Source organism: Centroberyx gerrardi, chromosome 19 (genome assembly GCF_048128805.1).
Source record: "Centroberyx gerrardi isolate f3 chromosome 19, fCenGer3.hap1.cur.20231027, whole genome shotgun sequence".
NCBI classification, from domain to species: domain Eukaryota; kingdom Metazoa; phylum Chordata; class Actinopteri; order Beryciformes; family Berycidae; genus Centroberyx; species Centroberyx gerrardi.
Genome location: NC_136015.1, coordinates 22,876,077 through 22,894,199, shown reverse-complemented (window position 1 = coordinate 22,894,199; position 18,123 = coordinate 22,876,077). Strand labels below are relative to the sequence as shown.

General features: G+C 41.7%; 2 protein-coding genes across 2 annotated transcripts; one reads left to right on the top strand and one right to left on the bottom strand.

Annotated features, from left to right (window-relative positions):
• The first annotated feature begins 563 nt into the window (after window positions 1–563).
• LOC139930608 (visinin-like) lies at window positions 564–4,389 on the top strand. The gene is made up of 3 exons (XM_071923828.2): window positions 564–944; window positions 3,300–3,411; window positions 4,116–4,389. Exons 1-3 carry the CDS (start codon window positions 564–566, stop codon window positions 4,199–4,201), a joined length of 579 nt encoding a protein of 192 aa, XP_071779929.1. The 3' UTR covers window positions 4,202–4,389.
• A 5,540-nt stretch (window positions 4,390–9,929) lies between these two features.
• LOC139930611 (germ cell-specific gene 1-like protein) lies at window positions 9,930–17,654 on the bottom strand. The gene is made up of 8 exons (XM_071923830.2): window positions 17,459–17,654; window positions 14,748–14,942; window positions 12,310–12,369; window positions 11,678–11,836; window positions 11,257–11,368; window positions 10,336–10,584; window positions 10,203–10,207; window positions 9,930–10,087 (listed from the first exon to the last, which is right to left on the bottom strand). The coding sequence occupies exons 1-8, from the start codon at window positions 17,652–17,654 to the stop codon at window positions 9,930–9,932; spliced, it is 1,134 nt and encodes a 377-aa protein (XP_071779931.1).
• Between the last annotated feature and the right edge of the window lie 469 nt (window positions 17,655–18,123).

Here is an 18,123-nt window from a genome sequence, read left to right as displayed (position 1 = left end):
TCTTTCCCTTCTTCCCTTCTTTCCTTCTTTCCCTATTTTGATGTATTTGCATAATGTCTGCACAAGATGCCATCGATGTGGAAGTTACCAGCTCTGCTCTAATCTCTCATAAAAAGCTCCCTCCTCCCTCTTGTGTGCCAAATGCCAAACTGATCTGCTGCCCCTTTTAAAATAGTAGAGAGGTAGAGAACTAGCCAAAACTGGCTGAAGCATCACACTTTAAATCGCTATAAACACGCACTTTAACTTTGACCTCTGTTGACCCCTCTCTGTGACGTCTCAGACTGACATTACCGATGGTTGATGGGCTTAATGAGCTTACCAAGCGGCTTCTCTCCTCTTTTCACAGTATTCGTCTTCGTGGGCTGAGGTGCAGGCCAGGGCTGGGGCCAAGCGTACATCAGGAATACTCTTCTGTTTATCACTTTCATAAAGCAGAGGAGCCAACACAGCGCACAAAACTACCAGGCTGAAGTGTTGTTCTAATCGGCCTAGAAGAGGTGAAGGACTACGAATTCACGCATTGATATAGCTTTCAAACACCACCAGCAGCAACACCAACAATGGGTAACACCAAGAGCGGTGCAGTGTCCAAGGAGATCCTGGAGGATCTGAAGCTCAACACCAAGTTCTCAGAGACGGAGATCGTCCAGTGGTACGACAACTTCAAGAGGCAGTGTCCAACAGGCCGCATCAGCAAAGAGGAGTTCCAGTCCATCTACAGCAAGTTCTTCCCCGAGAGCGACGCCCATACGTACGCCCAGCACGTCTTCCGCTCCTTCGACACCAACGACGATGGTACGCTGGACTTCAAGGAGTACATCATCGCTCTCCACATGACGTCAACGGGGAAGACCACCAGGAAACTGGAATGGGCCTTCTCGCTGTTCGACGTGGACAAGAACGGATACATCACCAAGTCAGAGGTCAAGGAAATCTGCACGGTGAGTTATGGAGGAAGGGCAGTGATGTAGTGGTAAATAAAAAGGTCGGTCAACGTAAGTCAAGCAGCTTAGAAAGGTGTGTCAGCTCTGTCTAACAAATATAACGGTGGATAAACTGAGTTCAAGTGTGTCTAGCTTCCTTTATATCCCTAAGGAATGGGATGGGTTGATAAACTGGTGGATTTAGATGGATGAAGGGTGGGTTAGATTGTTATTTTGATGGGTGGATTCTGGATGAAGGCATCACGGGAAAGTAAGGGATGGATGGATGGATGGATGAAGGGTTGGATTGATATGGGCACAAAGGGAAAGAGGATGAAAGTGATGGAGATCTGCACAGTGAATTGTGAAGGAAGGGAATGTGTAGATGGATTAAAAGATGGATGCAAGATCTTTAAATTTTCAAGGTGTCTCTCAGGATGTCACATGATTTGGACATAGAACTTAAAAAAAAACAATGTAGATTCATGGCTGAGACAATGGTAAGCAAAAGAGGTAAATGTTAGGAGCTTAAGAGGAAGAATATCCCTGAAAGAAGAATATCAAAGATTGAGTCCCTGGTGAGAGGTAAATTAATGGAAATGAGTGGGATTATATTCATTTGGTGATAGTGCCAATTTCTCCGTCACTGAGTTTAATTGCAACAACATCTCATGGACTTACTTGCCCTTCTTAGGAAACACTTTAGCGCTGGATTAGACTTTAATTGATGCTGATAAACAATTTAAGGCAAATTAAGGGCTACGCCAGAAGAGAGCTTTGGACTGGGGATGGGAGGGAATAAGAGGAGAGAATAAAACAGGAGATTAGATCTGAGTGTCTAATGAGGACATACAGTATGGTGTCACTGCAAGACCTAAATGACACTATATTCTTATTGTTATTATTAGTACAGTATTTCCATGTTGAGCAGTCATAGTTGAATGTTATATTCCTATTTTTACAGTTTTGAGGAAAGTGTAGTATGATGGTGTACTGACCACTAAAAAGTCAACAGGTTGTTGTCACTCATTTACAAACGAAGGACGGAGAGCCACAAAAGAATGAAAATGCTTACTTCATCTCCAGCACTGCTCAGTTTGACAAAACAAATATAAACCTCGGGCTTCTGACCACTGTTTGTCTGGAAGGTTTAATTTGAGTTTCCTGTAGTTATAGTATGGCAACCACTTGTCAAGAGATCCAGTATTAACAGGGGCAGAAGGAAAGGTTAAGAACAGTATCATCTGCATACAAGTTGATTATAGGACCTGTTTATTACCTTTTATTGGCTATTGGACAAAGGTCAGATTTTATAGACTATTTTAAAAAATACATTGATGGTTATCCCTTGTCAGTTTTAAACCATGTTTTTAATTTTTTTCTCCATATAACACATTTAATAGCTAGCTATGATGTTAACAATGATAAAATGTGTGCACTTTCCGTCTATATTTTAAACCAATACACGTTGCTACTGGCTTGGCTACTTAAGTCCACCTGATTAACATGTTTTTGATTTTGTTTATTTGGGGTATGGAAGATGAAGAAATGTTTTCTGAACCCCCCCCCCCCCCCCCCCCATTATTTTCTCATATGTACTGAGTTTACTTGATTGATTTCTGAAAGCTTCAGATGTTGTTCCAATCTGATATTGTTCCAAGCAGTCATATGGAAGGCACTGTTCATTATTTGAGTTAAAATTACAAAATAGCGAAGAACCTCACAAGGACTGAAAAGATCATTACTACCCAAGTGGTGTTTCATATTTATTTGTCCAATATAATACACAGTGCATTTTATTGTATTCAAAACACCCCACTTTCTGGGTGCTTTAAATGCTTCACTTTCCCATAGGCCTATTTATAGCCACCACATTTCAATTTAAAAGATTAGCGGTCATATAATCGGAGAGCAAAGGCAGGCAGGTTCAGTTGGTCAGTTAATCCATGCCATCATAACACTTTGCTGTTGTTTTTATCGCTAGACACATCAGCTCACGGATGGGTTAAAAAGGTGCAGATTAAAGGAGGAATCGGGTTATGCAAAGGTTCCGCTCCATTTACAATCATGTAATAGAGTTCGTATTAGTTTAGGCTGTCATGACTGATCAGAGGGTGACTAATGAGGAAATGAAGGGGGTGGGATCCACCTTGTTAGCATCCCTCTCTTGTTAAATAGAGATAAGAGGTAAAATGTGAGAGAAAACAAATAGAACAAACAAGATAATGATGAGGGCAATGCATTCACTGGTAATGAGACAAGGTGCCGACAAAAATGGCAGTAGCATAATCCAGACAAATTGAGCACTCCTGATGAAGTGTTATAAAACTGAAATACTTCTCTGTATCTATGTGTCTTCTGTACTCCTAACAGGCAATTTTTAAGCTGATTCCTAAAGATGAACAGGATGAGCTGCCTGATGATGAAAACACAGCTGAGAAGAGGGCAGATAAACTCTGGAATTTCTTCGAGAAAGGAGAGACTGGTGAGTTGAGACAGTATGGACGGTCAGATTGGAGTTGTAAATACAAACATTTCTCGGAGGCAGAGCTGCTCTGGAGGCAGAAATAATATCACTGGTTGAGTTAAACCATGTGCAGTTTTTCTGGCTAAGCAACATTAGACTGAAGCCCAGTGAAAAAGGTAAGAGGTAAGAAAGGAGGAAGCTAATATTATGAAGCCTAGAGCTCTTTTACAAACTGAAGAAATGCAATCTAGCTAAACTAGGTTTGCTAGTTAGCCTAGCTGACCTTCCAACATCACAAATGCCCTGGTCGGGAATGAATGAAAAAAAGAAAACTCTGCATTTCTATATATTTTGGCCATTCAAGTTTGCCAGTTAGCTAACTTGCACTCTGAAAAACTGTGGTTATTTGGCTCCACCCACTGAGGTTTAACTCAACCAATGAGATTGTTTCTGCCTCCAGAGCTCTGCCTCTGAGAAATGTTTGTAGATCTAAAACTTCAACTTGCTGGATGGGAAGGTGGGATGGATGGGTGAATGGACAGATGGATTGTATGAATGTTCAGTATGGAATTGTGCGATACCTCCCTTAAGGAGTTTCCATTTCATGTTTTCATTTCATGTGCTGTTTAGATTCAGCTTCTTTCAATACCATGCATGTGAAATCATTACTGAGGATTCCTTTCATAACCACTCCCCCTTTTCTTTTCCTTTTCTCCCCCCAGAACGAGTGGCAGAAGGGGAGTTTATCAAGGGAGTGATGGAAAATGAGGGTGCCCTTCGTTTGATTCAGTACGAGCCTGGAAAGTAACCTTTCTATTGAACAAATTCATCATATCAATTTCCAATCATGTTTTTTTTTCGCTCCTTCACTCTAATAAGACAATGGTACCTGACTGCACCTTTGTAAATGTGAATATAAGTGCAACAATAATGCCCCATCACTCAAAGGAATGACAATTTAAATAAAGTCAAATTAAATTTCAGTAAAGAATCTCCTCAAGGGTATTATGACTTTTGTTACAATTGCGTGTGTGTTGTCTGAAAAGTTGTCTTTAACTTAGTATACATACATGCATAACATAAATGTAAAATTTAAAAATGGGAAAGCAAGAAAAATGTTGACCATTGTGTACATCTTAAAGTGTATCTTGGCTTGCCCTTCATGCACCAAAAGAGATTCAAAAATTAGTTAGCTGTGGAACCTGGGAGTGGGGGCAGGAAAAATATTGAGGCAACATTTATTACAGACCACATGCCCTCGTTTGATTGAGTGCAAAAGACACACATAATTCCCTTGTTTTGTTTAATTCCTACCCTCATTTGTGCACAATATTTTATAATTTGTGTGAACAAATGAACACTTGCTCACAATTTATTAAAATGTGCATATGCATTTTTTCTGCTTGAATTAGCTTATCCAGCAAATTGCAAAAGATGAACCACATATTTCTGCTACTATTTCAGTATTTAGAGCATTTATTGCACATTTGTAAAGAGAAAGTATATTATGAGGGTACGTTTTAACAGCTCGAGCGCATGTTTTTATATTGTGCGCACATGATAGCAGAGTTAATATATCATTACCATGAAATACAGTTTTTTCTCTTCTGGGCAGCCAATTCTGGACTCCATATAGTTTCCCATTTTGCCATGAGATATTTTCTATCTCAGGCTGAAAACCTATAGATGAAGATGTAGCCGGTGGTGTTGCTGCAGTAGTGCAGGGGGTGCAGCTGCACCTTTATAATCACATAGTTTTGTCTCTTATAAGTGCTTGATTCATCCATGTGGCACAATCCTACATGTATGATGTTGTAGTTACAGTGATGCATATTGGATAATAGGTTGTTTATGTACAACAGCAGCTAAAAATAATTGTTGGTCATGGGTTTCCCATTACAATTATATTACAATATTTTTTTGTTGTCACTAGATCAAAACTATGAAATTGTAATAAAAGTTGTGTTGTCAAAATTCTCCCTTCTTCAATTCTTCTTCATGATTTTTATTGTAAATGTATTGTGGGATCTTGTGATACAGTGCTGTCTTAAGAACTTTTAAGTCCAGCATGTTGGATGGCTGGGAGCTAGCGGGAAGACAGCGGTGCTCTGAAAGAGAAGAAACATCTTGAAAGAAATGCATTTAACTGAATTATGTAATCGCTAATATGTGCAATATAGGCCTAGTTTGTTTTGTGATGTGGTTGTTTTTGTCTTCCACGCCGTGACTGTGAACGCAAGATAGTTTGCTTGGCTTCCTCATTGATTTGAGTTGTCATGCTCTGTAATGAGTTTCATCACCAGGATAAGCAGCCTGCAGTCTGTAGTGTGGTGTTGGATGAAGCAGAACAAAGGCTGTTTACTTGGTCATAACATCGTGGTTGCGTTGTAGTCCCTTCTTAGTCAGAAAAGGAAAGCAATTTGTCTGCTTACAACTAAACGTCCAAACTATTACAATCACTTAAAAGACAGCACCATCTAGTGGCAGCAGATAATGCACAATGAAGAACTTCTATACATCTGTATACTTTTGTAGTTTATTCTTTGTTGTTTGTTTTGGATATTTTCACTCTTGTACCTTTGATGCTTTGCTCCAAAAGTGTCAAATCACACAAGACAAATCTTTAAAAGACTGAATCTAGTCCTTTTAACAATAGAGAAGTAAAGTTTTTTCAAACGAAAAAGTAATTTATTTTCAGATTCTGTAAACATTTAAGGAAACAGACTTGCGTTTTGATTTAAGTTGGGCTGAGAACGTTTATTTTCCATCTACAAGTCAGACCCCTCCAAAACTGTGAATTTAGGTGGTTAAAAGAGCCCATAATATATCTTTAAACATGCATTAGTATAAGTGTTACGTCATTTTCTTTGTCCGATATATTTCGCTTTTCTGTTTGTTTTCAAAAAATAAAATCCCAGCTTCTTTATCCCTCTTCCTAACCCCAGATGTTCACAACTGACCTACTCTATTTCCACAGCGGTCTTAAGAACAACTTACACAGGGCTTACTTAGACATAATGGCCTGCATATATAAGATCAATATTGTTTCCTAACCAGTAGACCTGGCTCACTTTCTTGCTCCACTTTTTAAATGACGTCTGCTTAGCTAAGTGTCCGTAACCACTGCAGATATCCAGCAACACATTTAAAGGTATTTGTGGGTTTTTGCTAGTGGAATATAATATTGTTTATCTTTGATTTTTTAGATTTGGAGGCATTCAGCTCTTTGAAAAACTTTTACTCATACTAATATTTGAGGATTTTGAAATTAGCCATTATGTTATTATACTGTTTGAACACTAAATTAAATGAAACCGCTCATACAACTTATTTCATAATGAGGTCAAATTAATTATGAAGCGTCTCTCCACCATAAAGGAACTCAAGAGTTTTGTTCCAAAATAAGATACCATTTAAAAAACATTACACCCACTCTCATGGTGCTTTTTAAAGGATAATGTGAGAGGTTAAGTGATTGACCTTTACAGACTAGATCCTCATTACACAAGCAATGATTTTTTTCCCCAAAAATATAAAGAATTTTGGAAATTAACGCATCAGTTGTATTAATTTTATGGCGAATGGTACCTGCAAATGCAATGCAAATGCAAATTGTTCAGAATCAAAGTGAAAAGAAGAAGATCCATGGGGCAAGTAGCCTAATTACAATTTCTGTTATTGCTGTAATTACAAAGGGCTGATGGTGATGAGCTGAGGGAAAGGGCACACACTGTACCTTTAACGGTTACTATGGATAAATGGACGTGTCTGCTAAACTGTTTCACCCCTTCATTTTCTATCTGTTGTGTTGTTTTTGATCAAAAAGTCTAATGTGAAATAAATCACTTCAGTCCCAAGTGGTGTGATTCTCTTTTACCCAAACGACTCGTCTTACATGAACCGTTGTATAATTCAACCTCTTCATTTACATTTTCAATTACTTCCCACATACTGTTCAGTAACCCTGCAACCTTGTTTATCTCTGCTTTGCCCCCTATATAATGTCAATCTCTCTCTGTCTCTCTCCCTCTCTCTCTCTATGTCTCTCTCTCTCTCTCTCTCTCTTATTCCCCTGACTGGGGAGATTATTGACATAATCTTCTGTCCAGCATTTGAAAACATCTGTCTTAACCTCCAAATCTCTCTGTTCGTGTGTCTCATGCAGTAATCTTTGCGTCTTTCTCTCTCTCTCTCTCTCTCTCTCTCTCTCTCTTTCAACGTCTGTCTTTTGAGGGGACACAATACAAATATCAGACAAACACAATAACAGAAGCACAATACAGATGTAGATATAGATACAGAGAAGGGGGGGGGAGCATGAACTCACTAGCAGGACACACTCATAGATTCCCATGCAGGCCAGGTATTTTTAGGTTGCCAGTAAAGCCAAATCTTGTTGGTAATTTTTACTTTTTTTAAAAATGTGTCTGTCTGTTGTGAGTCTGTAAAATGGTAAAGAAGTAGCCTAACATGTGTAATGCTAACAGGCATAAAGAGACCAGAAATGACCACGTCTTAAACAAATACGTGCTGCATGCACGAAGTGAGAGAAATGTTTCCCCAACAAGGAGGGATTATATGGAGGAGACACAACTAGAAACAGTAAGTAGTTTGACATTGAAATAGTATGGTGAAAAGTCATGGAGGTTTGGGAGAGGGATGGGTGGAGACATTTTACCTTCAACTCCGATGACCCAGATTCAATTTCCAACTCATGAGTAGAAGCTTTCTAGCCGTGAGCGAAGTTTTCATTTTTAGCTAGTTTTTCTTATGTAACCATTACCAAAACCTTACCCTAACCTTAACCAAACTGTTTAAGTTGCCTAAACTGAACCGTAACCTTAACCCTACCATTAAACAAAATTCTGTTAGCTAATGTTTTCGTGTGACAAACAAGTGAAAAGGTTAGCTAACAGTTAGCTAAAAGTTAGCTAACCTTTTCAGTCACCAACATCTGAAAATGGCATCTGATTCGTGCTATTGTCACATAATCCAGTTCATAGGAATGTAATCTTCACATTATTCATGTCCACAAAATGTAATCTGCATTTCAGAGTTTGTGCTCATTTCACAAAATGTTAAGAGACTGTGTTGAAGAATATTTTCTAGTTAGCGGTGCCAAAACGACCTGTGTGTGTCGATAAGACAGGCAGCAAGAATTCCTAATGTGGTTCCAGTTTGCCTCTTTTATTCATCTTACCACAGTTTCCATCAGGACAGCAGTAGTAGTAGCAATTACAGGATTTTCATCCATTAATACAAACTTAAATAGAATAAAAACAAAGGATGTAATATCAGATTTCACAATCGTTTTCTTATCATATATAATTGTCCATAAAACTGCCACAGCTGCAATAACAACACATTTCGATTTGCTGTCTTGCTCATACGATTTAATCATTTTCACAATCACACATCGTCCCTGAAGCAATCGAAGGCTGGATTTAAATAAAAGTGAAATAAATTTGATATTGCTGGACAATCATGGAAAAACAAAAGATCATCTTTGTTGCATAGGATTACAAAAACTGATTTTCAGTTGTTTTTTCCCCTGCATGTTTTTGTGCCCATCCAGCCTCGCTCCTAACATGTTTACTATGTGACATACAGCAGAACAGACACAGTCTTTCACATTATTAAAGTACTTCAGTATTTCAAAAGATTAGAAATTACAGTAGACAATATTGGCAAGGCCTTAAGTCGCAGTATTGCTGCTGCATCTTTCTGTTTCTCACAAGAGCAAAAAGTATACATGGTCATTTATATGTTGAATTTTGGCCCTTGAAACCTATTAAAAAGCATTGTACAATTTCAAATTGATATGTGAAAAACATACTTTTTGCAGATATGTGGTTTGGTCTGACAACAGTACGCAGTCTTTATTACTGCTGCCATTTCAACAGTTGGTAATATCCTGTAAAATGTCATTTACCATATTTGCAGTGGAATAATATACCTCCCTTCTTAGCCTAGTTATTTGTTCTGCAGTTATCTCCTTACACCCCAAAATAGTTTCCAGCTGTGTCAAACAATTTAACTGAACATCCCATATTCACTTTTGTCACACATTGTAAGTGTCACATCAAGTATGGTGTTGTACTGCAAGTTATGGATATATAACTCTAAATGACGCCGGTATTCTTCTTTAACTGAAATGAACTCGCTGTCCCATGGATCACATCCTGTCTTGATACAGGAATAACCTGCCCTTCCTTTCCTTACTTCCTTCCCTTCCTCCTTCCCAAGCCCTGAAAGGCCCTAACGTTTACTTGAGAGAGTTGCTGGGATCCGCTTTAGTGTAACTAAATCCTAACTAGATTCCTAAAATCACAGTATATGGTTCTAATTAAATTCTAAAGGCTAATAGAAGGTAAATAGAAGTCTTATAGCCTTTAGAACAATAATTCCAGTCTCGTCAAGATGATAAAGTAGACACAACAGGGTCTGTCGGGGCTGCCACCACCTCCTGCCCCTTCCCACACACACACACACACACACACTCACACACGCACGCACACACACACACACACACAGTCTTAGCACATGGAGTCCTCCCTCTCCTCCTGCAGAGCGTAATCTATCTCATCCATCTCCCTCTCACAGTCTTCACATCCCTCCGCCCCGCATCCCTCCACCACCACCACGCCATGCGGGTCCACCAGCCTCCCTGCTCCAACTCCTACTGCTCCGCCCACTCCCATTCCTCCAACTCCTCCCATTCCTCCAACTCCTCCCATTCCTCCTACTCCAATTCCTACTCCTCCAATTCCTCCGACTCCTCCCACTCCTATTGCTCCTCCCACCCCTACTGCTCCTCCCACTCCAACTCCTCCCATTCCTCCCATTCCAACTCCAACTCCTCCAATTCCTCCGACTCCAATCCCTCCTCCGCCGACGAGCAGCGCCCCCCCGGCGCCGTAGGCCAGCGGTCCCACGGCGGGCCCCACTCCTCGAGGCCACAGGGGGTCGAGGAGCGCCCCCTGCTGGCCCAGCTGGATCAGCTGGCTGACGGAGTAAACCCCCCCGCCGGCGGCGTGCACCACCTCGTCGTAGGAGGGGGCGCGGACGGCGGTGCGGGCCTCCTCCAGCCTCATGCGGGCGCGGTGCTTCATCTCGATGAGGGTCTTGGTGTAGGAGTTGAGCGTGGCAACGGCGGCCGCCATGCAGCAGCTGAATGACAGCCACGCCATGCTGCAGGGTTGGGGGTGGGGGGGGGTGGAGGAGAGGGTTTTGACCACAGAAATTGAATGGATAGAACGGTCCTTCCACTGTTTGCCATGGTAATTTGGCTAGTACAGCACAAAATGGCGACTATGGTTAGTTGCTATGGTGACAACGCAAGTCTGGCCATTAAATCCATAAAGTGTGTCACACTTGCTTGTGAACTGAGCAGATGAGTCTGTTAGCAAACTGTCAAAACTCAACTGAAAGCTAACGTTAGCGACGAGGCTAACGTAGCTTTATCACAGACTGTACTTCTCTCTCTAGCTCTTCTAGTCAACATTAGCATGTTAGCAATCCATGGCAGCAAGGAGACAGAGAAGCTGCTTTGGTTCTTGCTGTAAAGCCTCTCACCTCAGCGACTTGCCGTAAGTTGGTTTATACAGAAGCTAGCCAAACTACATATAAAAATGGCCGCCGCTCCGACCATTCTGGAACGTTAATTTGAATGGGAATGACTGTTCTATCCATTCAAGTTCTGTGTTTTTGACTTTTGATGCTCTTTTATGAAACATTTTCTCCGCGTTCAGACAGCAGGCGAATGCATTTTCTTGTTGAAGTCTGATATTTTTGAAAAAAGTGATTATTGATATTCGTCATGCCAATCAAGAACTTTGGGTTGAACTGAAAAAATGAACTTACGCAAAGGACCATCCGTAGTCCCAGGTCTGTGGCCTCCAGTCTTTAGGCCCGATGCTGACAGTCATCTGAAACACTGTGGTGTACATCATATGTGCTACCATCCCCATCATACCTGACAGAAGGGAGAAATGAGGGAGATAGACAAGACAGAGATAAAGAGAAAATTGAAAAAGATGGACAAAGATCATAGTAGTAGAGAGGAGAGAATATATTGAAAAAGGTTGTGGAAAAGACAGGTGAGAGAAGAGAGAGAGAGGGATGAATATTTAGATGGATAGATTAAAGATGAAACTCTCTCTCTGGTAACTGGTATGTAAACTGTACAGAAAGTGACACTTAAGAATGAAATACAAACTGTCTCCTAAACAGCAATGAGCGAGCACTGATCAAATGAGAGCAAAAAGTTTCCCCCCATCCCCACCTGACAGGACAGTGCACATGGCGGCGAAGGCGTTGATCTTGAGGGCGTTCATCTCCCTCCTGGCACAGAGACAAATCACCTCCACACACATCAGCAGGAAGCCCATGGCCAGGAGGCCGATGTACATGAACTCACTGATCACCGACAGCCACAGGACGCCTGGGGGGAGAGGCAGGGTGGGAGAGAGCGAGAGAGAGAGAGAGAGAGAGAGAGAGAGAGAGAGAGAGAGAGAGAGAGAAAATCAATTGGAGATAGTGCCACCACAAAAGCCAGATCAACCCAGGCGAATCTGCGTACAGATAGATTTAAAATCAAAATTGGCGAATGGCGTTTTTATACTGTGGGATATGTTTGACAATAAACAAACTGTTAACTCTGTCACCTTTTAGGCAAAGATCAAGAATCAAAAGAACAAAAGAAAGAAAGTGACTGATGTGACGATGATGATGTGTAATTCATATTTTGTCTTAGTTAAATAACTTTTGTTTGTTGGTCGTGAAACTGAGTAAAATTGTTCTCTTAATTCTTTTTATTGCATTTGCTATTGATTGGGTTTTAGTTATGGTGAGGAAAACATTAGTAGGAGTGCAGGTTATTTTCGTGGAGGTTTGGTTCGTCTGTGTCGTACCAACCTTGTGTCTCTCCTGGCGTCAGCTCAATGAAGCTCCGACACTTTTCTTCCTGGTCCTCACCTGGAAGACCAATCAGAACAGAGTTCAGCCATCGACATCCTGACAGTGATACACACGGGCCATCTGGGTACCACCGGGCTACAGCTAGCTAGCTAGCTAGCGTTGCTGCCAGAGGTGATGCTAGGAATTCTGGGCCACTGGACAAGAAGTGACCCGGGGAGCCGGATCCTGATGTGTCTGAAGGTGCGATCAAGGGAATGGGGGTCAAAATAAATCTGATTCCAGTCTCTGTAACTTTAATTAAGCATGGTGGACTTGTCTTTGCTCTTTGATGTTTTTTTGTGCTCAGAATGGTTCAGGATTCTTGTGAGTTCTTTCAAGGATTTGGGAAATGTTCCCTGGATGATAAACTGAGGAGGCATTTCACCACATCTTGATTCCAAGCATGAGGAACTGCTGGCTGTCAGATGTCAACACCGTCTCTTTATACCCATAATCCCTTGTGTTTTGGGGTTGTTTTCCTGTTGGATTACGTTCTCATTTTCTCATGTTCTCAATGAACCGCACCATAGTTCTCTTGTTAGAGAACTGAGACACGCATTTTCAGGCGAGTTCGAATGGCATTGTTCTCACCTGGCCAAATGAACTGAACTGAAGGACTGATGCTCCAGAGTTCTGAGTTCAGTATCACCTCTAAAGGGCGTCATACAGCTCTCTGGAAGTGTATGTGCTCTTTTTACCCTGTAAACTGACTAAGATTCAGCCCATAGTTGCACACAACAGAGGTTTGTGTGCAACAGGGTCTTAAAACTGATGGCCCTGACAAGCTGCTATCAAAAAATAAAGTGCTAAACTAGATGATTCCATTGAGTCTTTAGTGGAGATGCTTCTTTTGTATCTTGTAAATGTCCTCAAGTCCTTATTTCAATCTCTAATATCTGAATTTTATGTGTATTATAATGTAATGGATCAAAATAAAGCGTACAGTAAACATCTGTCTGTCCTTGTTGCAGCTTCTGGCATTACATCATCTGCCTGGATCAGGGTGTTATCTTAAAACTGCAAAATGTAGTTTTAGGGGGAAAATGACACAGTAATCCCTTGCAAATGCTGAGAATTTATTTCTATATTCATCACAAATCCCCCCAAAAACCTAACAGAAACAGATGCTTACTGACTTTAAGTGTAGAGCCGTAGTCCATCCTCCTTATGGGAGACATTCAAGTTCAAACTGCATGCTGAAATCTGCTTTGCACTGCTCACTATCGCCACTCACAGTGTCTTTTGGTAGAAGACGGAGGAATAATCGGCAAGCCAGTGCTACTGAAGTAAGTGCTGCTTGGTGCATTGGATGTAGAAATGCATAAATGAGGAGGAGTGGACCTTAAAGATTTGAGAAAAAAAAGTGTTAAGTAATGTCCTATTAAACTGCCATTTCAGCATGCAATTTGGGGTGATGTTCTCTTATATAAAAAGAGGGAAAGAGAGAATGGAATGTATGATGTCCTAAGTCCTAATTTGTTTCCAATGAGTCCCTCAAAACGTGGGCATCAAAAACATATAAGACTTAACCTCAGTTCATTTTGGCAGCATGCTCTGCTTCAGGCTTATTTGCTGAAACGCATCAGCCTGATCTTGGCCATAAAACTGTGGTATAATTGAGGATAAGTCTTGTCTTATTTTTTGAACACGTTTTATGGAGTGACGCCATGCCGTGTGCTGTGTGTTTTCATGTTAGTTTGATGTTTTTTGCCGAGCACCCAACCAGAAGAAGGTCACATGAGGAGATGCACCTGCTAGACATTTTTCCTAATTAGTTTCCTTGGTGTGTTCTTGGGAAAGGATGGTCCAATAACATTATAATTGGTAAAAAAAAAAAATTAAACTTGGAAGGCGAAAGAGCGTCTTCAAAAAAAGTAGGGAAAGATAAGAACGTTTTGTCGTTTCAGGGTCGTAACTTAATAAATTCTCTGCAGCGTAGTGCGATTCACATTTGGGCAAACTTCTGAGCTGCTCTTTGTTTGTTTATAATTTACTAGCCTGTTAGGTTTGTGGCTAGTATAATTCAGCCATGTGCAACTTATCCTCCTAAGTGAATGCTTAAAAAGAGGCTTAACTTTATATTATGGTTGACTAAGAACAAATTTGGAAGGGTTACACACACATCTCGAGATAATGACATAAATAACTCATTATCTCAAGAAAACAAAGAAAATTAACTGGTTATCACAGGAAAATGTATGAATATATGTCCTCAATGGGCTTCCGTACTATTGGGATCATCATTTCTTTCCTTTGTATCTGCTCAGTCAAAGAGGGAAGCTGCTCATCCAGATTGTCCACGCAGGAGCTTTAAACCACCAACATCAAGTTGTTGAGTTACAAACCCAGATTCTCCACCGTCTCACAAGTTCGCTCTCCCTCCGCTCAGCACCAACCTTCATTGTGTTTCTCACAGGACTGCCAGAAGCCGGTGTGGAAGTAGCGCAGCATGTACTTGTCCTCGCCCGTCTCCCAGAGGTAGTGGACGGCGTTGGCCAGCTGCTTCCTCCGGATCCTGGCCTGCTCCTCCTTCTGCAGCGGGGACAGCGTCACGTTGGAGGCCGGGTTCTTGGGGTCCGGGGTGGGAGCCTCTGGACGGAGACAGGTGTGGGGGTGGGGGGGGGTGGGTGGAGGGAAAGAGTGGTGGGAGGAAAAGGAGAGGGAGGGAGGAAAAGAGTGATGAGAATTAGAGAGAGAAAAGACAGAGGGAGGTGAGAGAGCGGTTTGAGAGGGAAGAGAGGTAAAGATTTAAAGGGATAGAAAGAGGATAGAAAGAAGGGAGAGAGGAGAAGAAGGGAAGGGAGGGAGGAAAATAGATGAGAGAGGGGAAAGAGAGGGAATTAAAGAGAAAGGGAAAAGGAGGGAGGGAGATAGGTTTGAGAAGGAGAGAGGGAAAAAAAGAAGAAGGAAAAAAAGGTGTTGGGACAGAAAGAGAGGATCGAGGGAAGGGAGAGAGGAGAGGATGGGAGGGAGGAAAAGAGTGATGAGAATTAGAGAGAAAAGAAGAAGGAGGGAGTGAGGTGAGAGAGGCGTTTGAGAGGGAAGACAGGGAGAAAGAAGGGAGAGCCGGAGGGAAATAAATGGGAGAGGGGAAGGACAGAATTAAAGAGAGAAAGGAAGAAGGGAGATAAGTTTAAGAAGGGAGAGAGGGAAAAGAGGCAAGAAAAAAGACGAGGATGGAGAGAAGGGAGAGAGGAGAGGAAGATGGGAGAAATGGAGTGGGAACAGAGAGAGCAGAAGAGAGATTTAGGAGAAAATGAGGGCAGGCCAGAGAGAAAAGCAGGGGAGTGAATTTATTCAGAGGGAAAGAGAGTAGAAGAGAGAAGTATTCCTCAAAATAAACAACATATGAACGCTGCATAGCGCTGTGTAACTTGCTATACAGTCAATGTGCCAAGACGCTCTCACAGAAATCCTTGAAGCGGTCCCTCGTGGGTCGCGGTCTGTAACACAATCCCCCACAGAAACACTGTTCTTTAGGTAATCTGCTGTTTTCCATGTAGCGAAAATTGAATATTACATGGAAACAAATAGGCTTAAAGCCGAAGGATAAGACAGAGGGTCGTGAATCCAGATAACATGCAGTTGCAGATAGAAAAATTCTGAGATTAGCAACAAAGCCTGGATTATTATGTGAAGCGCTGCCAGTCAAGGCAAGTGCAAAATGTTTAAACTGCAGGTTGCAAGAAAAAAATAGCGGATGCCATGAAATTATGAGAAGCTGTACTCATAAAAGGCATATCTAGTTGGCATTGGTTGAACTTGCTTTACTTGAACTTGCTTTCCTTACTTTTGCTTTGAAATTCTAACAATTATTTATACTTTATCAATTATTCATCCCTGACAATGGTTTTAGGAGTGAAATATTGTATAATCACAATCACAATCTCTCTTACAACAGTACAAACAACAGACAGATATTGTACCTTTCATAAATATGAAAAAGGCAGTTTTTATGGCTTTCTATCCAGCAAACCCACACTTCACTAACGATGCATGGAATAAATAATTATTATTAGTATTTCAAAGCAAAAATTAAGGAAAACAAGTTCAAGTAAAGCAAGTTCAACCAATGCTAACTCTGTACATGTGCCTTTCCAAACTGAGATTGGACACCTGGTTTTTCATGCAACTGGGCACTGATTTTTAACTCTTTGCAGCCCAGGTCTGATCTTTACTTGGCTGAGTAAATAGGGAAAAACTCCATTGAGTCTGATTACTGTTTAAAGAGCCATGAAATTATGATATCAGTGCTGGTGGCTGGTGTAACATCAATAGTGCCGACAAACACTCCCACTGCGCTCTTGAGAAAGGCACTGAATTAAAAACTGATTCATGTTCAGATATTGCATACTGTCTGTCCTTGATTAAAAACCTCAGACAATAAATGTCAGAGTGAAACACGGCAACAGCACGCATGCCCCCCCCCCCCACACACACACACACACACAGATGATGCAGTCAAAGTCACAGCCAATCAGTAACTAATAAGTAAATAGCTGAAATGCAGAGGTGAGATGCATCATTCCCCCAAAATTTCATCAAAATCCGAAGAGTTGTGTCTGAGATTTCGACAAATGGACAAATGAATGAACGAAGGAACGAATGAGCAAATAAACAAACAAACAAACAAACAAACAATGTAACGCCCCCCCTCAGGCCAATCAGTGTATTATTGAAAATGCTGGAGTGCAGTGGTGAGATGCATCATTCGTCCAAGTTTTGTCAACATCCAATTAGCGGTGTCTTAGATATACGTGTGTTACGTGGATGAATGAACTTAATGTTGTAGCACCCCGCCTTGGGCCAATCAGTGTAATTTTGAAAACGTCGTAACGCAGCGGTGAGATGCATCATTCCCCCAAATTTTGCCAACATCCAATCAGTGTTGTCTGAGATATCATGTGATTTCATTGTAGGGGAACAATTTACATGTACAACAACAACTACAAATACTGAAATTATGGATTTCACCTTCAAAGAATAATATTATTAAGACTGGAATCATCATATTTTTTGAGCTGCTGACCAATGAATATCAAGTAACACTTTTTCTAAAATAGGAAACCCTTTGTTGTATGTTGGTGGTGTTTCTTCCCTTCCTTACCTGTGGTGTACGGCTGGCTGTTATTCTGCCCGCAGTTCTTCAGCTTGACCGGCGACAGACAGAGGGGCTTGACCACCTTGTGCGTCCCCTCGCACCAATAGGAGGTGCAGAACGCCGACACGGACAGGGTGAGAGCCAATGAGGTGAGGGACAGAGACAGCAGGGAGCGGTTTCGCCTTGACATTTTCTCGAGCATCTTGGCCGGTCGACTTGGTGGCTGGAGGGAGAAAGTAGGCGAAGGAGAGGTGGAGAGAGCAGGGTGGGTGGAGGAGAGGTGGAGGAGAGGTGGAGGAGAGGTGGAGGAGAGGTGGAGGTTCAATGGAGCGAAAGGAGGGAGAAATCAGAAAGTATGATGGGGAGAAACGGGATGATCAAAAAGGGGTGTGATAGGTGGTGACTGTGGTTCAAAAATGGGTGAAAGAGCTGAGGAGGGCTGCGACACCTCCTGTTGACCAATCAGGATGTGGATCAGAACAGCGAGGGGGGGGGGGGGGGGGGGGGGGATTCCCGTGACAAGTCAAGATGAAGGGAAAAGTGACGTTGAGGGTGAGATTGATTGATGGAAGTGGGGTGGGTGGGGGGGAGGATGGTGAAGAGAGAGAGAAAGCGAGGAAAGGGGATTAGGGGCGTTTGTTTGAGAAGTGGAAAAAGGGGTCAGAGGGGAG

Excerpts from the sequence above, each read along its gene's own strand:
- LOC139930608 (XM_071923828.2), top strand. The coding sequence starts at position 564 with ATGGGTAACACCAAGAGCGGTGCAGTGTCCAAGGAGATCCTGGAGGAT. Across the intron at positions 945-3,299 it reads AGGTCAAGGAAATCTGCACG|GCAATTTTTAAGCTGATTCC; the intron begins GTGAGTTATGGA and ends TACTCCTAACAG. Across the intron at positions 3,412-4,115 it reads CTTCGAGAAAGGAGAGACTG|AACGAGTGGCAGAAGGGGAG; the intron begins GTGAGTTGAGAC and ends TTCTCCCCCCAG.
- LOC139930611 (XM_071923830.2), bottom strand. The coding sequence starts at position 17,654 with ATGCTCGAGAAAATGTCAAGGCGAAACCGCTCCCTGCTGTCTCTGTCC. Across the intron at positions 14,943-17,458 it reads CAGCCAGCCGTACACCACAG|AGGCTCCCACCCCGGACCCC; the intron begins GTAAGGAAGGGA and ends GTCTCCGTCCAG. Across the intron at positions 11,837-12,309 it reads GACGCCAGGAGAGACACAAG|GCGTCCTGTGGCTGTCGGTG; the intron begins GTTGGTACGACA and ends CTCTCCCCCCAG.